General features: G+C 42.0%; 1 protein-coding gene across 1 annotated transcript in view; it reads right to left on the bottom strand.

Annotated features, from left to right (window-relative positions):
* ACOX2 (acyl-CoA oxidase 2) overlaps positions 1-18,281 on the bottom strand; it is a 243,585-nt gene that overhangs the window by 185,489 nt on the left and 39,815 nt on the right. The window contains exon 2 of the mRNA XM_085624741.1: positions 4,997-5,159. Within this exon, the coding sequence (XP_085480867.1) occupies positions 4,997-5,159 (163 nt within the window). The remainder of the gene's footprint in view (positions 1-4,996; positions 5,160-18,281) is intronic.

Raw genomic sequence — 18,281 nt, 5'->3', positions numbered from 1 at the left:
AAACTAGGGGAAAATGGAACAAAATGCTAACAAATTCAAATCTGCACGCGGTGTCAGAACAAGGTAGACCTACCCTAACAGGGGACTCCTCATTAGATACACACGCCTTCAATGACCGGATGGCCTCACTTCGCAACATCTTTGCACCATCTGCCCCGCCAAATAGAAACATCACAAATAAAGCCTCTGCCCCCTGGTTTACTCCACAGCTAAAAGAATTACAAGGTCATTGCAGATAATTGGAAATAGATGGAGGAAAAGCTACAAACCGGAAGAGCTCACTCTTAAAGCGGCTCTCAAAAACTACCGTCAGCAAATTAAATCAGGAAAGAAAGCCCACCAGGCAAATTCAATCAGTCAGGCAGCATCAGAAAACAATTTTTTAAATTGTTAAATCTTTTACACACCCTAAAATGCTCGAACATGAGATTCCACCTTCACAAATCTCCTGTGATCAGATTGAGGATTACTTTGATAAAAAAAAGTCCAATACTTAAAAAAAGGCTTTAAGTCAACAACCACTGAGACTAAGGAAAGATCTGACCATGATAACAGACCTAAGCTTAACTCCTTTAAGGAGATTAGTTTGGAACAGTCACGCCAAGCTATCCTCTCCTGTAAATTGGGCTCCCCTCTTGACCCCTGCCCGCCAAAAATACTGCATGCAATCATTGATATAATCAATCCAATTATCAACAAAATAATAAACTCCTCTTTCAAGCAAGCAACAGTACCAGCCATATTGGAAAATCACAGCAGTCAAACCCCTCCAAAAAAAGCAACTACCTGATCCCACAACTTTCTTGAACCTCAGGCCTATCTCCCTGTTACCCTGCATAAGCAAAATAACAGAAAAACTAGTAAATACTCAACTGACAGCTTTTTTGCAGGAAGCCAATATTTTACATTCAAGTCAATAAGGTTTCAGCCCTGGACACTCAACAGAGTCAGCACTGCTACACACCATGGAAATGTTACAATTCGCCCTGGATCAAGGGAAGAATTCAGTGCTGATTCTGTTGGATCTATCGGCCGCATTTGACACAGTCTCCCATGACATCTTGGGTGACCGACTAACATCATGTGGCATTTCACACAGGGCCCATTTCTAGAGAACAGGAAACAAATAGTAACCCTCGGCCATTACCAATCGACGGAGAAACCCTTAATCTCTGGTGTCCCTCAGGGCTCGGCCCGAGATCAACACTCTTTAATATATATATATATATTTAACGTCGAGACTATCTTGTATGCTGATGATACTCAGCTAATCGTAACGTTAGACAAAGATTCTACTGTGGCAGAGAAAAACTTTCAGCACTGCCTCTCAGTCGTCATCCACTGGATGCAATCAAACTATGTCAAATGCAATAGCCAAAAAAAGGAGATCATGCTGATCGGGAAATCTAACACCTTTATGCCCATACAGTATTGGCCGATTAACACCCCACCCCCACCAAACACAGTGGATGTTGTGAGGAACTTGGGGATAAAATTTGACACCTCACTGTCCTTCCATCAGCAAGCTCTCTCTAGCCGGCATTTGCTTCCATATGATACGTTTTTGATCTGCTACCAGTCACAGCTAGAAAGACAGTTGCAGTTACCCTACTCCTGTCTCATCTAGATTACTGCAACAGCTTGTACGCAGGAGCCAAGAAGGCAGTCCTGAAAAAATTACAGATCGTCCAAAACGCAGCAGCCCGCATGATACTAAAATTGCCCGAGGGTCCTCGGCATCAGCAGCGCTGAAGGTCCTACACTGGCTGCCCGTACATAATATGATTCTCTTTAAGATCTTAGTAATCACCTTAAGAACTTTTAGGTCAACAGGGCGTAAATACCTTGGGACCAGAATCAAACCACATGCATCTCAACGCCTACAGAGATAATCATCCAAAAACTTTCTAGCACCTCCCAGCTTTCATTTGATGTCCAGAGGGGTCAAATCGATGGCAGCCCTAGGGACTAAAGCATGGAATAGCTTACCCACCTATCTCAGACTCCCTCAGCCAGAATCCATTTTCAAGAAACTTCTGAAAACCAGGATCTTTGTAGCCCCAGACATTCTAGAGTTTTCACTCATCTGATTAGTTTTCGACTGCTCGGCTGCTCTCCTATCTGGGATATCTCCGCATTAGCGCCATGATTCTCCTCGGTGTGAAATATGCGCTCTATAAATGATATCATTCATTCTCCCATGACTTTAAAGGTAACATATGAGGCACTTTTTCCAATCTCAAAAATAAATTAAGGCTACTTCTGATGCAGAGTGCTACCTTCTGCTGCCTTGCTGTGGCATATAGACAAGGTTTACTACATTTTCCCACAATAAAAGTACTCACATGTCATTGGCAGGCAGGAACACGCCCACTGCAGAAGGTGTGTCCTCCATTATGGATGGTGTGAAGTGAAGTGCATATGGCTACTTAATGACCTCTTTGTGCCTCGCCTGCCACCTCGCAAGAATTATTTCTTCCTTCTGACCAAACACTATGGGGCCGATTACGATGGATATCATCGGTTTCAATTTCGACCGGCTGATTATGTATCAGCTGCTTGGAATTGAAACCGGCTGGTCATTCTGCCAGTCGGAACCAGCTCGTAATCAAGGGGCCCCATTGTGTGCGCGGCCTCCGGTTGGGGGTTGAGGTGACATCTATGGGGCCCCCCGTTGATCCTCGCAACACGTGGCAAGGGGTGCAGGGATGAACCGCACATCCCATTTCCCTATAGGAGCATGTATTAGAGCCGGTGTACGGCCGTAATACATGCTTCCATAGGGAAATGTAGGAAGGCGACTGAACAGTGTTTAGTTGCATCCTAATGAGGAGGTTGGGACTGCCGACCAGAGGTCGGTCTGTCCCAGGACCGAGACGGTGTCAGGAAAACCTAAGAGCGCCCGACATCGCAATTGGGCCCTATATGTGTGGAGAACCAATTCATTTTCAAAGATGGGGTGTTCAAAATGCACCAAAGCATGTTTAGACTGTGTGGTGAAGTGTAGATTTAAAGACTAAAGCCTTCGCTGTGAATGGATTCAATTTGTCTTGTATTAGCCTAATTATCATCTTTTCCTGAAGGGGAATAACTAGGTACTTTTCTTTCTGGTCAGTCGGAGACTTAAGAAATATATTGTCCATTTGTAAAAGATGCACAGGACTTAATATAAGCTCAAATTGCTGCAATTCATATTGGTACTGATAATGCTTTTGTTTTGTGGATCTCAAAAGTTGATCGTGTACATCATACATAAAGGATTCCAAGTAATTAATTTCACAGATACACTTTTGTGAGCTCAGGTAAGTTTGTTTCTGTTGAATAACAGGCTCATTTTAAGGAGGAGTTAAAATTGTATTCCCAGATGACCAAACTCATTTACAGAACTGAGGAAAATAGAAAATGCTTTTTAAAGTGTTTTCTTCAAGGGCACCTTACTACATAAGTGCAAAACTAGTGCTGCTACGACCTTATGCTTTTTGGGGTTTAAGCTTATTTTAACTTCCCAATTTTCCCTACCAGGAAATAAGTTTTTTTTTTCTACATAATAGCTCTGCCTTCACATTGAGGTAATGGTCTCTTATTTATAGGGTCATGCTATGAGTTTTGAACCTACTAACATTACTTACATGCACTTTGTGTGTTACAATGTGCAATCCTTGGAAAATCTAGTTACGGAAGTAATTTGTTTTCCGAACGGAGAGACATAGCATTTGTGGCTCTGAGACAATAGTGGTAAGCTACAGTATTTACCACAAATACTGCCAATAACAACTGACTCCCCCAGGACCTAATGTAGGCCTCACAATGAACCACCGCTATCAAAACAGCAAACATTGAATTTTAGTCCAATTAAAACAATTTGATGTTAATATTCAAATCAAATGGAAATAGGTAACTGGTCCATTTCGTTTAACTGAAATCCATTCTCACAGTAGGACACACAATTATCAATACATCTCTTAGTCTTAGCATCCACTTTATTCAGACATTGGGTCCTCATGTACAAAATACATACATTGTCACAAAAGTTACATGTTGCAAAAACACAGGTTTTGTATCTTCAAAAATGTGTTTCGCTATGCATAAACAACTTTGCGAGCCAGAAAAGTCATTCAGACTTGCAAAACGGTTTTACGGCACCCTCTGAATCCCAAATAGGATCAGTGTAAAAGGGGTGTCTCTGTCCAATTTGTGAGTCGCAATCGGATAGATCAATGGTTTGTAAATGCCACTGTGGCTGTAAACCACTGATCAGTTTCCCCACCCTGAGTTAATACATCAAAGCACAATTTGAGTATGAAAACGTACGTGCAGATGTGGTTGTCGAATAAAAGAAAATATACACTCGAGGCGGTAAAAAGGAAGATTATAATGGTGGCAGGACACTACTTTGTAACAACAAAATGAAGGTATATTTGGGTAGGTCTTGAAAGAACTGGGGCCAAAAAGAAACACTAATACAAGAGTACACACTCACAAACTAACTTGCAACCCATTGAAAGGAGTTGAATTTAGCCAAAGGGCATAGTTTGAGGGCAGAAGAAGACAACACATTAAAGTAGATAGTAAAATAGACAAAAATGTTTTAGAAAAAACATTAAGGGTGATGGTGCATTGTGCTTAGCCAGCATTAATAACAATCAAGAGAGAATGGATCATGTGTCTGGTAATACCAGGGTCTTTAAGTTGTAAAAAAAAAAAAACTCATTCACTCTACCTGTTAGAGTGAATGAGGGTCTTTTTACAACTTAAAGACCCTGGTATTACCAGCCATGTGATCCATTCTCTCATGATTGTTGTCATTACCCATGGAAGCCGAATGGATCCAAGCTTTTATCTCCCTCTAGATGATATACGAGTAGCCTGCATTAACACCACTTACACTTACAAGGAAGACAAGTAAGATTGCTGCACAAACTTGAGTAGACTTTAAGATAATTTCTGGTGCTGTATAACTTCAAACATTCTGAAGCTAAATTGTAAAATTAATCACCTGTATTTAAATGTCTGTTCAGGTCCATTTTCTTGCCAACCCATCTGCTCCATTTTCTTCCGGAAGTTTATGGTCCTCTTAATAGTTCCTTCATATCTTTCTTTTAGGGTCTGAAAGTAGATGTCCTCTCTACTGAAAACAGGATCATTGTGAACTGCAGCTTCTAAAAACAAATAAATACACAATTTGCACAATATCATATATCAATAAAAAAATATGCAGATTTCCAAATGTGTCAGCAAGGTAAATGCTAGTACAGATTTGAGGTTTATATTTTGCATTCAGCCATCTAGATTATTGTACAATTTTTAAAGAGTTTTTTTTTTAACATTTATAGTAAAAACAAAATATGAAACCAAAGTACCAACAAATATTTGTTAAAAGGTGGGGATTAGAAGGTAGCTGCTTCTCATCAATTAGCATATACATATTGCAAAAAATATTTTTGAAGAAGTTACCAATATATGAAGCTTTAGAAAAACTGTAGATAGTCATTACTATCTCAACTCCTTCATAGTGGGTATGTGGTTATTTTTATCTAAACCTTTCAGTTATGGAAGTGTATTTTTCGTTACTGTTAACAGCCTGTTTTGTTACGGACGTATGGGTTTTAAAGGAGAAAAACTGCAAATGTAAAGAATCACTTGGGTTTGCTCATATTAGACAGATTTCTAAAAACATGTGTCTTGGAGTCAGTCAGTCAGAAATGTTTATTTCAGAAGTTTAATTCCATAAAACATACAGTACAAAATACAATTTAGTAAGTTAATAAAAAATCTTAAAACATTTTAAAAGATACCATTAAAATACAATCTGTATTCGTCAAATGTAAATGGTAAGTCATGAAAGCCTGAAATTTCACAGTTTTGTGGCCCACAACGTAAATAACATGGGGCCAGTGCAAACCATGATACATATGTTTAGGACGACTAGTAGCAAGCATGGTATGGTGACAAAAGATCTAAAAATGTAGGGTTGAGTAGCAGCATTGGAGTCATTATTAGGTGAGCTAAAATGTAAATACGAGGTAGGGTTTGATCATTAAGAACACTTAAGAAAATAAAACAAGTGGTGGGACAAAAGATCAGTAGGGCATAGCTAGACTAAACTCCCCCCCCCCCCCTTTTTTTGTCTTCCCTTTTCATTTCTTCCTAGAACTTTAGATCTTTGTGCTTTCTCAATAGCCCTACTGTAGATATTTACTCAAGGAAACCACAGTATCAGTTGATATTTCCTCCTTCAAAACCTTCAATACTTCTTGGTAGCGTCTGATGACTCGCGTCACCCTTCAAAACCCTCTTGGGTCTACATATCATATTTACATGTCTAATGATTTCCTTAGAGGATGAGTGCCACATTAGGCATATATCAGTTGACTTTGTTGGCATTCCTGTAAGCCAAGGGACCTATTTCTAGGGTACTATAACGAAACTTCAAGTACAAGCTTTTTACCAGCTGGTTTGCGCTATATCCAAAAGAGGATCATAGTGTGGGGCATCCTTGATCGAACAAAACGCCAGAAAGTACTTTTTAACTGCTTTTTAAAGTTTTGGTGCTGTCCAGAAGCTTTCAAGACCCAGCCTTGCAAACCATTGTTGGATGTGCCTAAAGCACGGGAAAGGGAAAGCTTTGTCTAAAGCTAGAAGTTCCTTCACTGAATCTCTATATGGCAACAACTCCTCTATTGTCCAAAGCCTCACCCGGTATAAAAGAGGTCTTAGCCAGGCAGCACAACCCACCCATTTGAGTGCAACATCTAAGAAGATTGGAACAAGGGGGGTACTCTTGGGGAGGTGCAAGAGGAGTAAAACAAACTTATTCTCGCACAGGGTCAGTAGCTCGGAGTTCGCATGCCCCCATATTTCAGCACCATGAAGTGCTGCAGGTTGGGCCTTTAACTTGTACACTTCCATGGTGGGAAGTATAGCTCTTGTAAAAAATGCCTGGTGCCTTTTGAGAACGACCGAAACTTGATGCTGGAGCACCGCCCTCCTCTTTTTAATGTGTGGGGACCACGACATTCTACTATCTAACATGATGCCTAGAGATTTGAATCTAAACACACACTCCAGCTTCCCCTTATCCAATGATAGTGCATCCCTAAAGGACTTGTGGGGCCTAATAACCATGAATTTTGTTTTTGACACTTTAATGTCCAGTCCCTTAGATACGCAAAAACCTTTGAAGTTATTCAGTTGATGCTGTAGGCCCATGGGGGACTGGGAAATTAGCAGGGTGTCATCTGTGAAAAATATAGCTGGGACGTAGGTCCCTCGTAGCTTGGGAGCATTTATGCTACGATTTTTTAAAACCCCTATAACATCGTTTATGAAGAGGGAGAAGAGCATGGTGGCTAGTACGCACCTCTGTCTCATCCCTCTGTGGATCGGGATGCGGTCGGTCTGCAGCTCCTGTGAAGTCCAGCGGACTTGAGCATAGCTATCCCGATGGAGTCTTATTAACTGAGTAAGCAGAGCGTCAGGGACCACTAGACTCTTAAGAGAGGCCCTTAGCAACCCCTGGGGATCAGGTTGTAGGCGGCCCTAAGATCTTCAAAGGCTAAATATCGGTGGCTATTTCTCAGTGTCAGGGTTAGATACTTAACCTTCTAAGAACTTGCACAGGAACAGAGACGCTAGTTCCCAACTCCCTCTCCAAGATAATCCGGAGGTCCAGTGAATTGTACCTAGACTCCAATATTACCTTCAAGGGGGAAGGGGGAGTGGATAAAATAACAAATCTAGAAGAGACTGGTCCTAAAACTCTGGTCCTCTTTTACTCGTCTACTTCGTCTTCTATTCTGCAGACTTTTTATTTTCTTCTAAGAGAACCTCCAACAAATAAACACATAAATATTAATGCCTACTCTACTCTTAATTCGATACTCTCTAATATTTCTACTATCTTACCTACCCTAAGTTTCAAGTGGTGTGCCTCTCCTCTGTATGTATTTCTAAGAAGATACTATTTCTCTTCTGATCATGTAACCGTTTCCCAATGTCTTCACCTATAAGACAAATCTTTTAGTCACTAACTACTGCCAAGTCGACCTTTAGATTCATGTATATTGTGCCCCTTCTCGTCACTTACTTCTTTGTGGGAGCTTCTGTCTTCTGTATATCTTCACTCTAGCATTTTCTTGAACTCTAATATTTCGTATCTAAATGTTTTTTGAGAAGCCTTTATCTAAATTAACTTATTTGTGTTCTTGTTTCTTTCATTTTAGTTATTATTTCTACTTCTGCTCTTCGGTAAGTATTGCTTAGTCTCTCACCTTTTTATGCTAATAAAATTCTACGCTATAATAACCTTTTAAATAACCTTGTACTCTCTTTTGTCTCTACAGGTTCCGTCTTATCTCAACTCAGGTGAGTTGTATTTATATTATTAACTATTTACACATTCTATAATTCATTCACTTTCTTCTTGACATTTCACTAAATAATTACACTTAGCTCTGGTCTTCTATTTTTTTGTCCTTAGGTGGCGGTGAAGTATCACATAACTGCAAATGAAGCAGCTGTCAGGATGAGAAGGCGAGAGGTGAGAGGCGACGCAGAAAACCGTTTTCTTCAAATTCGACGATTCTTTTGACTAAATAATCAACCCAGGAAACGTGCCTCACTCTGGACTAGCTCCCTACGGAAGCAAGACGAAATTCCGGACGAAAACCCGACGCAGGTAACTTGACTAACTCTGGAGCTCTAACTCTATGTGCGCATTCGGAATTTACTTCAGTGAAGTGCGCGCTCTTCACGGAGCACGTGCTTCACCTAGGTTCTGGACACCTGTAAAGAAAAAGACTAGACCACCGCTGTGTTTTCAGAAGCGGCGGCCATCTTGGAATTTCGTTGCCGATTCAACTCGGTCCAAAGATTCCTCTTAAGCGGTCTTTACGTTTTTGGGCAATAAGCATTAGTCAGTGTTGTCCCCACAGTTGTCACATCATCCTCCAGAGGCCTGACAGTACCACTCAACAAAGGAGGCCCTCTCATTCTCGGTTTCGGAGAGAATCGTTGCTGAAACTACTTCACTAATCTGGGTGCATGAACATCTGACTTCAATTCCCAAGATCGCTCCTCTGGTCCATAACCTTTCCAATCTACTAAGTAGTACAGTTTTCCCTTAACTACCTTCGAGTCTAGAATTTCTTTTACTTCAAATTCGACTCCGGACTCCAAGTGGATGGGTCTTGGTGCCAAATTTTTTCACAGCTCTGGTGATGCCTTTTTTAACAAGGAAACGTGAAAGACAGGGTGAATTTTCAACTTAGTAGGTAACCTCAATCGATAATTAACTGGAGTAGTTTTTTCTTCTATCAGGTATGGTCCTATAAACCTGGGCTGGAATTTTCGGTTCCCCTTTAATACAAGGTTCTTTGTGCTCAACCAGACACTATCCCCTATCTTTAGGGAAGGGCCCTCTCGCCTCTTTTTATCTGCATAAGTCTTATATTTCTTTTTGGCTTGTTCTAAATTCTGTATAGCAGTTCGATGGACTTGTTCTAGATGAGACACCAAATCTTTAACTGCTGGAACTGAAATATCTGTTTGTCTGATGGTGGAATTTGGATGCCTACCGTAGTTCAGATAAAATGGGGGAATAGCCTGTAGAGGCGTTTCTGGCGTTATTGTGTGCAAATTCTGCAGCCCATAGATATTCTGACCATTCACCTTCTTGTTTCAAAAGGAACAACCTTAAGTATTGCTCCAATTCCTGGTTCACCCTCTCTGTCTGCCCATCTGTCTCGGGATGGTAACTAGTCGAATATCTAGCCTCTATTCCTAGACCTTCCACAAAGGCCTTCCAAAAATGAGACACAAACTGTGTCCCCCTGTCCGAAATAACAACCTTGGGAACTCCATGAATCTTCACTATTTGTGTACTAAAGTGGTTAGCTAGCTGCTTAGCAGTGGGAACTCCTTTTAAGGCCATAAAATGTGCCATCTTCGAAAATGAATCTACAAACACTAGAATGGTGTTGTAACCTTGACTTTGAGGTAAGTCCACTATGAGATCTAGCGTAACTGTGTGCCATGGATAAGGTGGTGTGGGTAAAGGTTGTAACAGCCCTTTAGGTGCTTGTCATTCCGATTTTCCCTGAGCGCAGATTTCACAGGTCTTAACATACTTTTCTATGTCTCTGGTCATATGAGGCCACCAGTAATGCTTTTTGATTAACTCTTCAGTTTTTGCTTCTCCTTTATGTCCTGCCAAGAGGTTATCGTGACACTCTGCCATCGCTTGATCTTGTAACTCTTTAGTAGGCAAGTATAAAGCCCACTAATAATAAGGTAGCTGATGTTGAATTTCTGGCTCTGCTTCTTCTTTAATCGAATCCTGCATTTGTTCTGGGCCCATGATTTTGATTATTTGTTCTTTAAGGTCAGAAGTCATCGTAGCTCCAATTATTTTTGAACTCGGAATTATAGTTTGATTTTCTGTTTGGTTCTTTTGGTCATTAGTTCCTAATCTAGATAGAGCGTCAGCCTTCCCATTTTGGGAGCCGGGTCGATAAGTAATCACAAAGTCATAGTCCGCAAAATACAGTGACCATCGAAGATGTCTTGGAGTTAGGGTCCTGGCTGATTTCAGGAATTTTAAGTTTCTATGATCTGTGAATACAGTTACTTGATGCTGAGCTCCCATGAGATAATGCCGCCACTCTTTGAATGCATCTTTAATAGCCAGTAACTCTTTTTCCGTTATGGTATAATTCACCTCTGCTGGCGTCAGTTTTTGTGATCTGTAGGCGACTGGATGTAATTGGCCCGTTACCTTGTGTCGTTGGGATAACACTCTTCCTATTGCTAGAAATGAGGCATCTGTCTCAACGTAGAAAGGCTCTGTAGGGTCTGCATGTAAGATAATTGGAGCGGTGGTAAAGTCCTTTTTTAAAGATTTAAAGGCTCATTCTGATTCTTCGGTCCATTCGAAGCGAACACCTTTTCTAAGTAAACGTGTCAAAGGAAGTATCTTTCGTGAAAACTCACTTATAAACCTTCTGTAAAAATTCGCAAATCCGATAAAGCTCTGAATTTCCTTGACACATTCGGGGGATTTCCAATCATCCACAGCCTTGATTTTCCGCTCATCCATGTTTATTCCTGTTGGAGATAGGACGAAACCTAAAAACTCCACTTGTGAAACACTGAACACACATTTCTCTAGTTTTACAAACAACTTGTTTTCTCTGAGCTTTTGTAAGACTCCTCTTACTGGTCCTTGATGTTAGCTCGTGTCAGACGAATAGATCAGAATATCGTCAATGTATACTATCACACATTGATCGATATATTCGCTGAGAACATCATTGATGAAGTGCTGGAAGGCAGCCGGGGCATTGCACAAGCCATATGGCATAACTTGGTATTCAAATAGCCCAAATCTTGTCCTGAAGGCTGGCTTCCACTCATCCCCCTCGCACATCCTCACGAGATGGTAGGCTCCTCTGAGATCTAATTTAGTATATATCTGCGCTCCTTTCACCTGATCCAGTAGGACAGAAATAAGAGGAAGTGGGTATTCCGGTTTTCTTGGTGATCTTATTGATTGCACGATAGTCGATACAGCTCCTAAGATCTCCCTCCTTCTTAGGCACAAAGAAAAGGGGAGAAGATACTGGAGATTGGGATGGGCGGATAAACCCATTTGCCAGGTATTTGTCCAAGTATTCTTTCAAATGATGATGTTCTTTTTCGGTTGGAGCATAGACTTGACTGCAAGGCAGATTAGAACCTGGTTCCAGATCTATCTTACAATCGTACACCCGATGGGGTGGCAATTGCTCTGCCTCCGTTTCATTAAAAACATCAGCAAAATCTTCATACTCCGATGGTATCTCCTGCAAATCTATGACACACACAGATACTCCGGTCATACACAAGGCATGAGCAGGGTTGCACTCTCTGGTCTTCTCCTTTGCCCCAAAACAATTCTTTCTACAGTACTCTGAATACATCACAATGGTCCTAGAACTCCAATTGACCGTTGGGTTGTGTTCTGTGAGCCATGGGAGACCTAAAATAAGCTGAAATTGGGGTGCATCAATTAAATTGAATGACTTCTTCGTGACCATCGCTGGAAATTAATTTCATCTGTTCTGTGTGGCTTACTATGGGCCCGGACGATAGGTTCGTCCCATCGACTGCTCGGACCGGTTCACTTTTTGGCTTCAGTATAGCTCGTAACCCCACCTTGGCGGCAAACTTTAAATCATAAAAATTTCCAGTGGCTCCGGAATCTATCATCACCGAAACTTCTGTCAATGTTACTTGCCGAAACTTAAGTACCATAGATAAGATTAAATGTGGGGAAGACGACTGCAGGGTGTTTGCCACTTGATGTTCTTCTGGAGTTGATTTTTGATTAGCATCCACCGGTCCAACTCCCGCTACTGGTGGTGCTGCGAGTTTTCCTTCGGCCTTAAAGAAGTTTTTGGTTTCTTTGGGCACCCTCTAACGAAATGTCCACTGGAACCACAGTACATGCATAGATTACCTGTCCTTCTTTTCTCTTTTTCTTCCTTTGTCAAGGGACCTCTTATAGTTCCTATCTGCATGGGTTCCGAACTCATCTGTCCTTCAGCAATTCTGGTTCCTTCTGATCGGGCCTGGTCAAATCTTGGAACTATCGGTTTTAAATCTCTTCTTTTTTCTCCTCTTCTCTCTCCTTGACGGAATTCTATTTCTAAGACCAGGTCTACTATCTCTGAGATTTCCGTGGGTCGATTTGGAATTTGTGCCAGAACATCCTTGAGTTCATCTCTTAGTCCTCTATAAAATACCGCAGCTCTTTTGCTCTCCGGCCAGTCAGTCTCAACTACTAGTTTGTTAAACTGTGCTAAATATGCCACTAGATCTCGGTTTCCTTGCCTTAAGTCGAGCAATTCATTATCTACCGCTTGGGAGATTCTTCGTCTGTCAAATATTCGAAGAAATTATTGCTTGAAAGTTTCATAATTTTGCAGTAGAGGATCGTCACGGGAAACCAGAGGCATGGACCAGGACGCTGCATCACCACTCAAGTACGATAAAACAAAGGCCACCTTTGACTGCGCATCTGGGAAAATGGAAGGGCAACACATGAAGTGTAAAGAACACTGAGTGATGAATATCTGTGCCTTTAGTGGATCCCCACTAAATCGCTCTGGAGGAGCCAATGGAATAACTGGGGACAAGGAATGGATTACTTGTGTGGTTACCCTATTTGGTTCTTCAGCAGACGGATTTAAAGTGTCTCTTCCAGACCCCAATGGCTGTCTTAATCTTAGAGCTAATTCTGCAGTCTCCTTTCTTGAGTTTAACACTTCCTGTAAAGGTTTTGGTTTTCCTCTCTCACAGCCACTAACTCCTTCTGAATGGTCTCTAAAACCGTTCCCAAGGTCTGTAAGTGGATTCCTTCAGACATTTCTGTCCGGGTGCAAGTATACCACTTGGGCACTTCACTCGGTCAGGGTTAAATACTTAACCTTCTAAGAACTTGCACAGGAACAGAGACGCTTGTTCCCAGCTCCCTCTCCAAGGTAATCCGGAGGTCCAGTGAATTGTACCTAGACTCCAATATTACCTTCAAGGGGGAAGGGGGAGTGGATAAAATAACAAATCTAGAAGAGACTGGTCCTGAAACTCTCGTCTTCTTTTACTCGTCTACTTCGTCTTCTATTCTGCAGACTTTTTATTTTCTTCTAAGAGAACCTTCAACAAATAAACACATAAATATTAATGCCTACTCCACTCTTAATTCGATATTCTCTAATATTTCTACTATCTTACCTACCCTAAGTTTCAAGTGCTGTGCCTCTACTCTGTATGTATTTCTAAGAAGATACTATTCTTCTTCTGATCATGTAACCGTCTCCCAATGTCTTCACCTATAAGACAAATCTTTTAGTCACTAACTACTGCCAAGTCGACCTTTAGATTCATGTATATTGTGTGTACTGCCCCTTCTGTTCACTTACTTCTTTGTGGGAGCTTCTGTATATCTTCAATCGAGCATTTTCTTGTACTTTAATATTTCTTATCTAAATGTTTTTTGAGAAGCCTTTATCTAAATTAACTTATTTGTGTTCTTGTTTCTTTCATTCTAGTTATTATTTCTACTTCTGCTCTCCGGTAAGTATTGCTTAGTCTCTCACCTTTTTATGCTAATAAAATTCTACGCTATAATAACCTTTTAAATAACCTTGTACTCTATTTTGTCTCTACAGGTTCTGTCTTATCTCAACTCAGGTAAGTTGTATTTATATTATTAACTATTTACACATTTTATAATTCATTTGCTTTCTTCTCGACATTTCACTAAATAATTATACTTAGCTCTGGTCTTCTATTTTTTTGTCCTTAGGTGGCACTGAAGTATCACATAACTTCAAATGAAGCAGCTGTCAGGATGAGAAGACTGTTCTAGGTGAGAGGCGACGCAGAAAATCGTTTTCTTCAAAGTCTACGATTCTTTTTACTAAATAATCAACCCAGGAAACGTGCCCCACTCTGTACTAGCTCCCGACGGAAGCGAGACGAAATTCCGGACGAAAACCCGACGTAGGTAACTTGACTAACTCTGGAGCTCGAACTCTATGTGCGCATTCGGAATTTACTTAAGTGAAGTGCGCGCTCTTCACGGAGCGCGTGCTTCACCTAGGTTCTGGACACCTGTAAAGAAAAAGACTAGACCACCGCTGTGTTTTCAGAAGCGGCGGCCATCTTGGAATTTCGTTGCTGATTCAACTCGGTACAAAGATTCCTCTTAAGCGGTCTTTTCGTTTTTGGACAATAAGCATTAGTTAGTGTTGTTCCCACAGTTGTCACATCATCCTCCAGAGGCCTGACACTCAGTTTAGTGCATTTCCAAATGATTAATAGAAGCCTTAAGACTCAGTCTAGTGATTACTTTTTCTCTAAACCCTGCCTGGTATGGAGTCAGAATCTCTGAGTTGTTAATCCAGTCACAAAGTTTATTAAGTATTTGTCTTGCAAAAACCTTTTGCAGGGTGTCTAGGAGGCCTAATGTTCTATTATTGACTGGGTTTCGTATGATAATTCTTATATATGGGGATTATCTCCATGCCCTTCCAAGTGTCACAGATCAGAGCGCCGTGCCTATAGCGTCACAGAGACAGTCGACATAGGGGGACTACACTGATAGATTATGAGACAGCAATTCACCCAGTATTTTGTCTAACCCGGGTGCCTTTACCAGTTTTACTGCAACTATAGTGACCTTGGTCTCCACAAGGGTGAATTGTAAGTCTCCAGGGATATGGTCTGGGAACAAGGGATCATACGGATCGCTAGGCATCGTTGCATACAATTTAGTGAAGCTCTCCTCCGATTCTGCCTGGTTTAGGTAACTGTTTAGGGGTGCCAGCTTTTCCTGCGTCATACGCTTGTATAGGCACGTGACCACTTTATATTTCCCCGCAGCAGTCATAATATATTGACAACCAAGAGAAGCCCTAGGTTCAGTCTGGCCCTCCTACCAGTGTGCATGAATAGCCACAGTAAGCGCTGCGTGGAGCAAGAAGTCACCCCCTCTTAAATCAAACCGCTCCTGCAAATCGTTGACGGGCAGCATGTTCCCATCTTCATACAGGTCTCCTATAGTAGTCAATCCCTTCTCATCCCAGTCTATCAGATCCCGCCAGGAGCCTCCATGGGGGAGCGCCTCGCACATGGAGAGCGGAATATCATGGGCATATGGCACTGCCATACCGGCTCGTTTTAAACTCCGCCTCCAACACTGGCTTGCTGTCCTAAGGTTCTCCGGAAGGGCACTAATCCGAATAGGGAGGTCCAATACGATTTGAGACAGCAGTCTTAAGTCTGGAGCTCTTTCCCTTTCCTCCGCTGGACCACGCAGTCATGTTGCCACTTTTTTGCGCAAGCCATTGCAGCTGCGCAGCTAAATAGTAGGTTTCAAAATCAGGAACTGCCCACACTCCCTCTGATCTTGGACGCATTAATACAGTCAAGGCCACCCGCCGTCTCCCAGTACCCCATAAAAAGCCTGTAATCATGGACGTGAGTTGCTTAAAACTCCGTGCCGGGATCCAGACCAGCAGGGTCCCAAAGTAATATAACAGTCGGGGGAGGGCCACCATTTTAAGTAAGGCCACTCGCCCAGTAACTGACAATGGAAGAGATCCCCAAAATTCAAAACTGCTCGTCAGTCCTCTCACCGCTCTGCCGATATTGCCCTCCAACATATCCGCCCGTGTGATAGATCTTGACCCCTAAATACGGGAGGCACCTGTATTCCCACTGCACTGCTGCTATGCCCTGTGGCCCATCCCTATCTCCATCTGTTGGGAACAACCATGACTTAGCCCAGTTTACTCTAAGGCCAGAAACCTCTCCTAATTCGTGTAGTAACGCCTTTGCCCCCAGTAATGCTTGCCCCGTGTCTTCCAAGAACATGAGCAGGTCGTCCTTGATAAAAGTAACTCACTTATAGAATAACAATTCCTGCAGGGGAGCTTTGGACCTAGGATCCTTATGCTCTAGAATTTCTAAGTGGCTGGATGTGCCCTGCTTAATGACTACGTACAGACTCTGCATGAGAAGGAAAAGGGCAGTTGGGCTGATCACACGGATGGGAATCGTAAGAGAGAAGAGAATAACATATCCTCACTCATGATGCAGTAAGAAGCCCTAAATACCACTGCAGAGTAAGGCCTTAAAGATACCTCATGTAAATAGATACTTCTAGTAGTTAACAAAAAACAACAATGTAAGAAGGTACCAAATAGCTGGAAGAGCTGCGCTACACAGAATCAATACATATAATACATATATGCACACTAGTCTTGTATGTTAACAAGTAAAGAGCTTACTCCAATGAATTTAGTTACTGTTTACAGTCCCATAATCCCACCAGACAGACTGTAGAGTTAAAAGATCAGTTAAAGCATGTTGGTGTACTTGGTGTTTATATTAGATGGAGTACTTATAAAAGGTGGTATTGCAAAGGACTAGTGAGGATGTGTTTACAGTACTCACAGGATCAGGTCTTTTCACCAGATGAAGACCCAGGCCACTCAGTTCAGCTGGAAAGGCCCGCACGCCACAGAAATATCTTTGAGAAATGGTCCTAAACAACAGAGGGATGGTGGTGGTAGGTTAGGGTTGTGAGAGCAAGGTGCAGTATCAACCCCTGACTGCCAGTGTGTCTGAACACTTCAGTACCAGAAGTTTTCTCCAGTATTTGTACAGACCTTGTGCAAACACTGGAGGAGAACTTTCCTTACCATCTGTGGCTTGTGCCCATGAGTCTACCTGCATGTCATAAGGCTTGACTAGAAAGGTGGTGCTCTAGTGAAAGATTACCTCCTCCTACACTCTTCATGGTCAACCGTGCTTCAAAAAATGCACCTCAGCTGGAGGCGCTAGAAGGCATTACAAGCTTAGGCGACAAAATGTGATGAAGTGAAGCTGTCAAGATGGAGTTTCACTCGCCTTCCAAGTTCCATGCACCAAGGGTTAAACTAAAGCTTTTCTGTGTTTGTCCCTGCAAGACTGCACTAAAATGCAGCATAAATAGAGCTCCTCTTTGCCTTCCACATTGCTCATGGCAATCACTGTGGTGTTGGATGTTTACTACCAGCACAAGCGATCAGTCAATGCTGCAATGATCCACATGCCCAGGCAAAGTCTGGAGCCGTGAAAAGAGGAGGTTGTCAAGGACACGCCAGTGACCTGCTTTTATTATGAGGTGGGGGGATGCCCAAGCCCCCTCACCTCTTTCTGCACACTGATTGGGTAATCCAGTGCCAGGCAGGAAGGATATCTGTGTTTGCTTTAAATCATAGATCCCAACCATGGCTTAACAACATTGTGCTCTGTGAAGATGAATGGAGCTATCGCATCCAACACTCCCTCTGGAGAGGGTCGAACATACTATGGTGTGTGTAAAAGAAACTACACAAAAGAGGGTTAACCTGTGTTACTGTGATCTCTTCTGATCTACATCATTGATGTTTTAGGTCATCACACCCATGAAACATCTCACTGTTTTTATCTCTGACAAAGAACCTTTATATTGAAAGGAGCTAGGATCGGAAGGCAATTTTAATTCACTGATAATTCCTCATTCTTAATATAAGAGCTCCGCTTACAAACTGATTTGAGCCAACCCACTCACACCAGGTGTAGTGGGTGAGGCTCCAATGATGAAGCATGCCACAGGTGATACCTGTGGGTGAGGATCCTACAAAAATATCCAAGAGATGCCAGGATCGCACTAATTTACCTGGGTGCGGATCTTTCACTTTGGGATCCTACAA

This window comes from Triturus cristatus, chromosome 9 (assembly GCF_964204655.1).
Source record: "Triturus cristatus chromosome 9, aTriCri1.1, whole genome shotgun sequence".
In the NCBI taxonomy this organism is placed as follows: domain Eukaryota; kingdom Metazoa; phylum Chordata; class Amphibia; order Caudata; family Salamandridae; genus Triturus; species Triturus cristatus.
The sequence above is the reverse complement of the archived record's forward strand: the minus strand, read 5'-3'. Positions and strand labels throughout refer to the sequence as shown.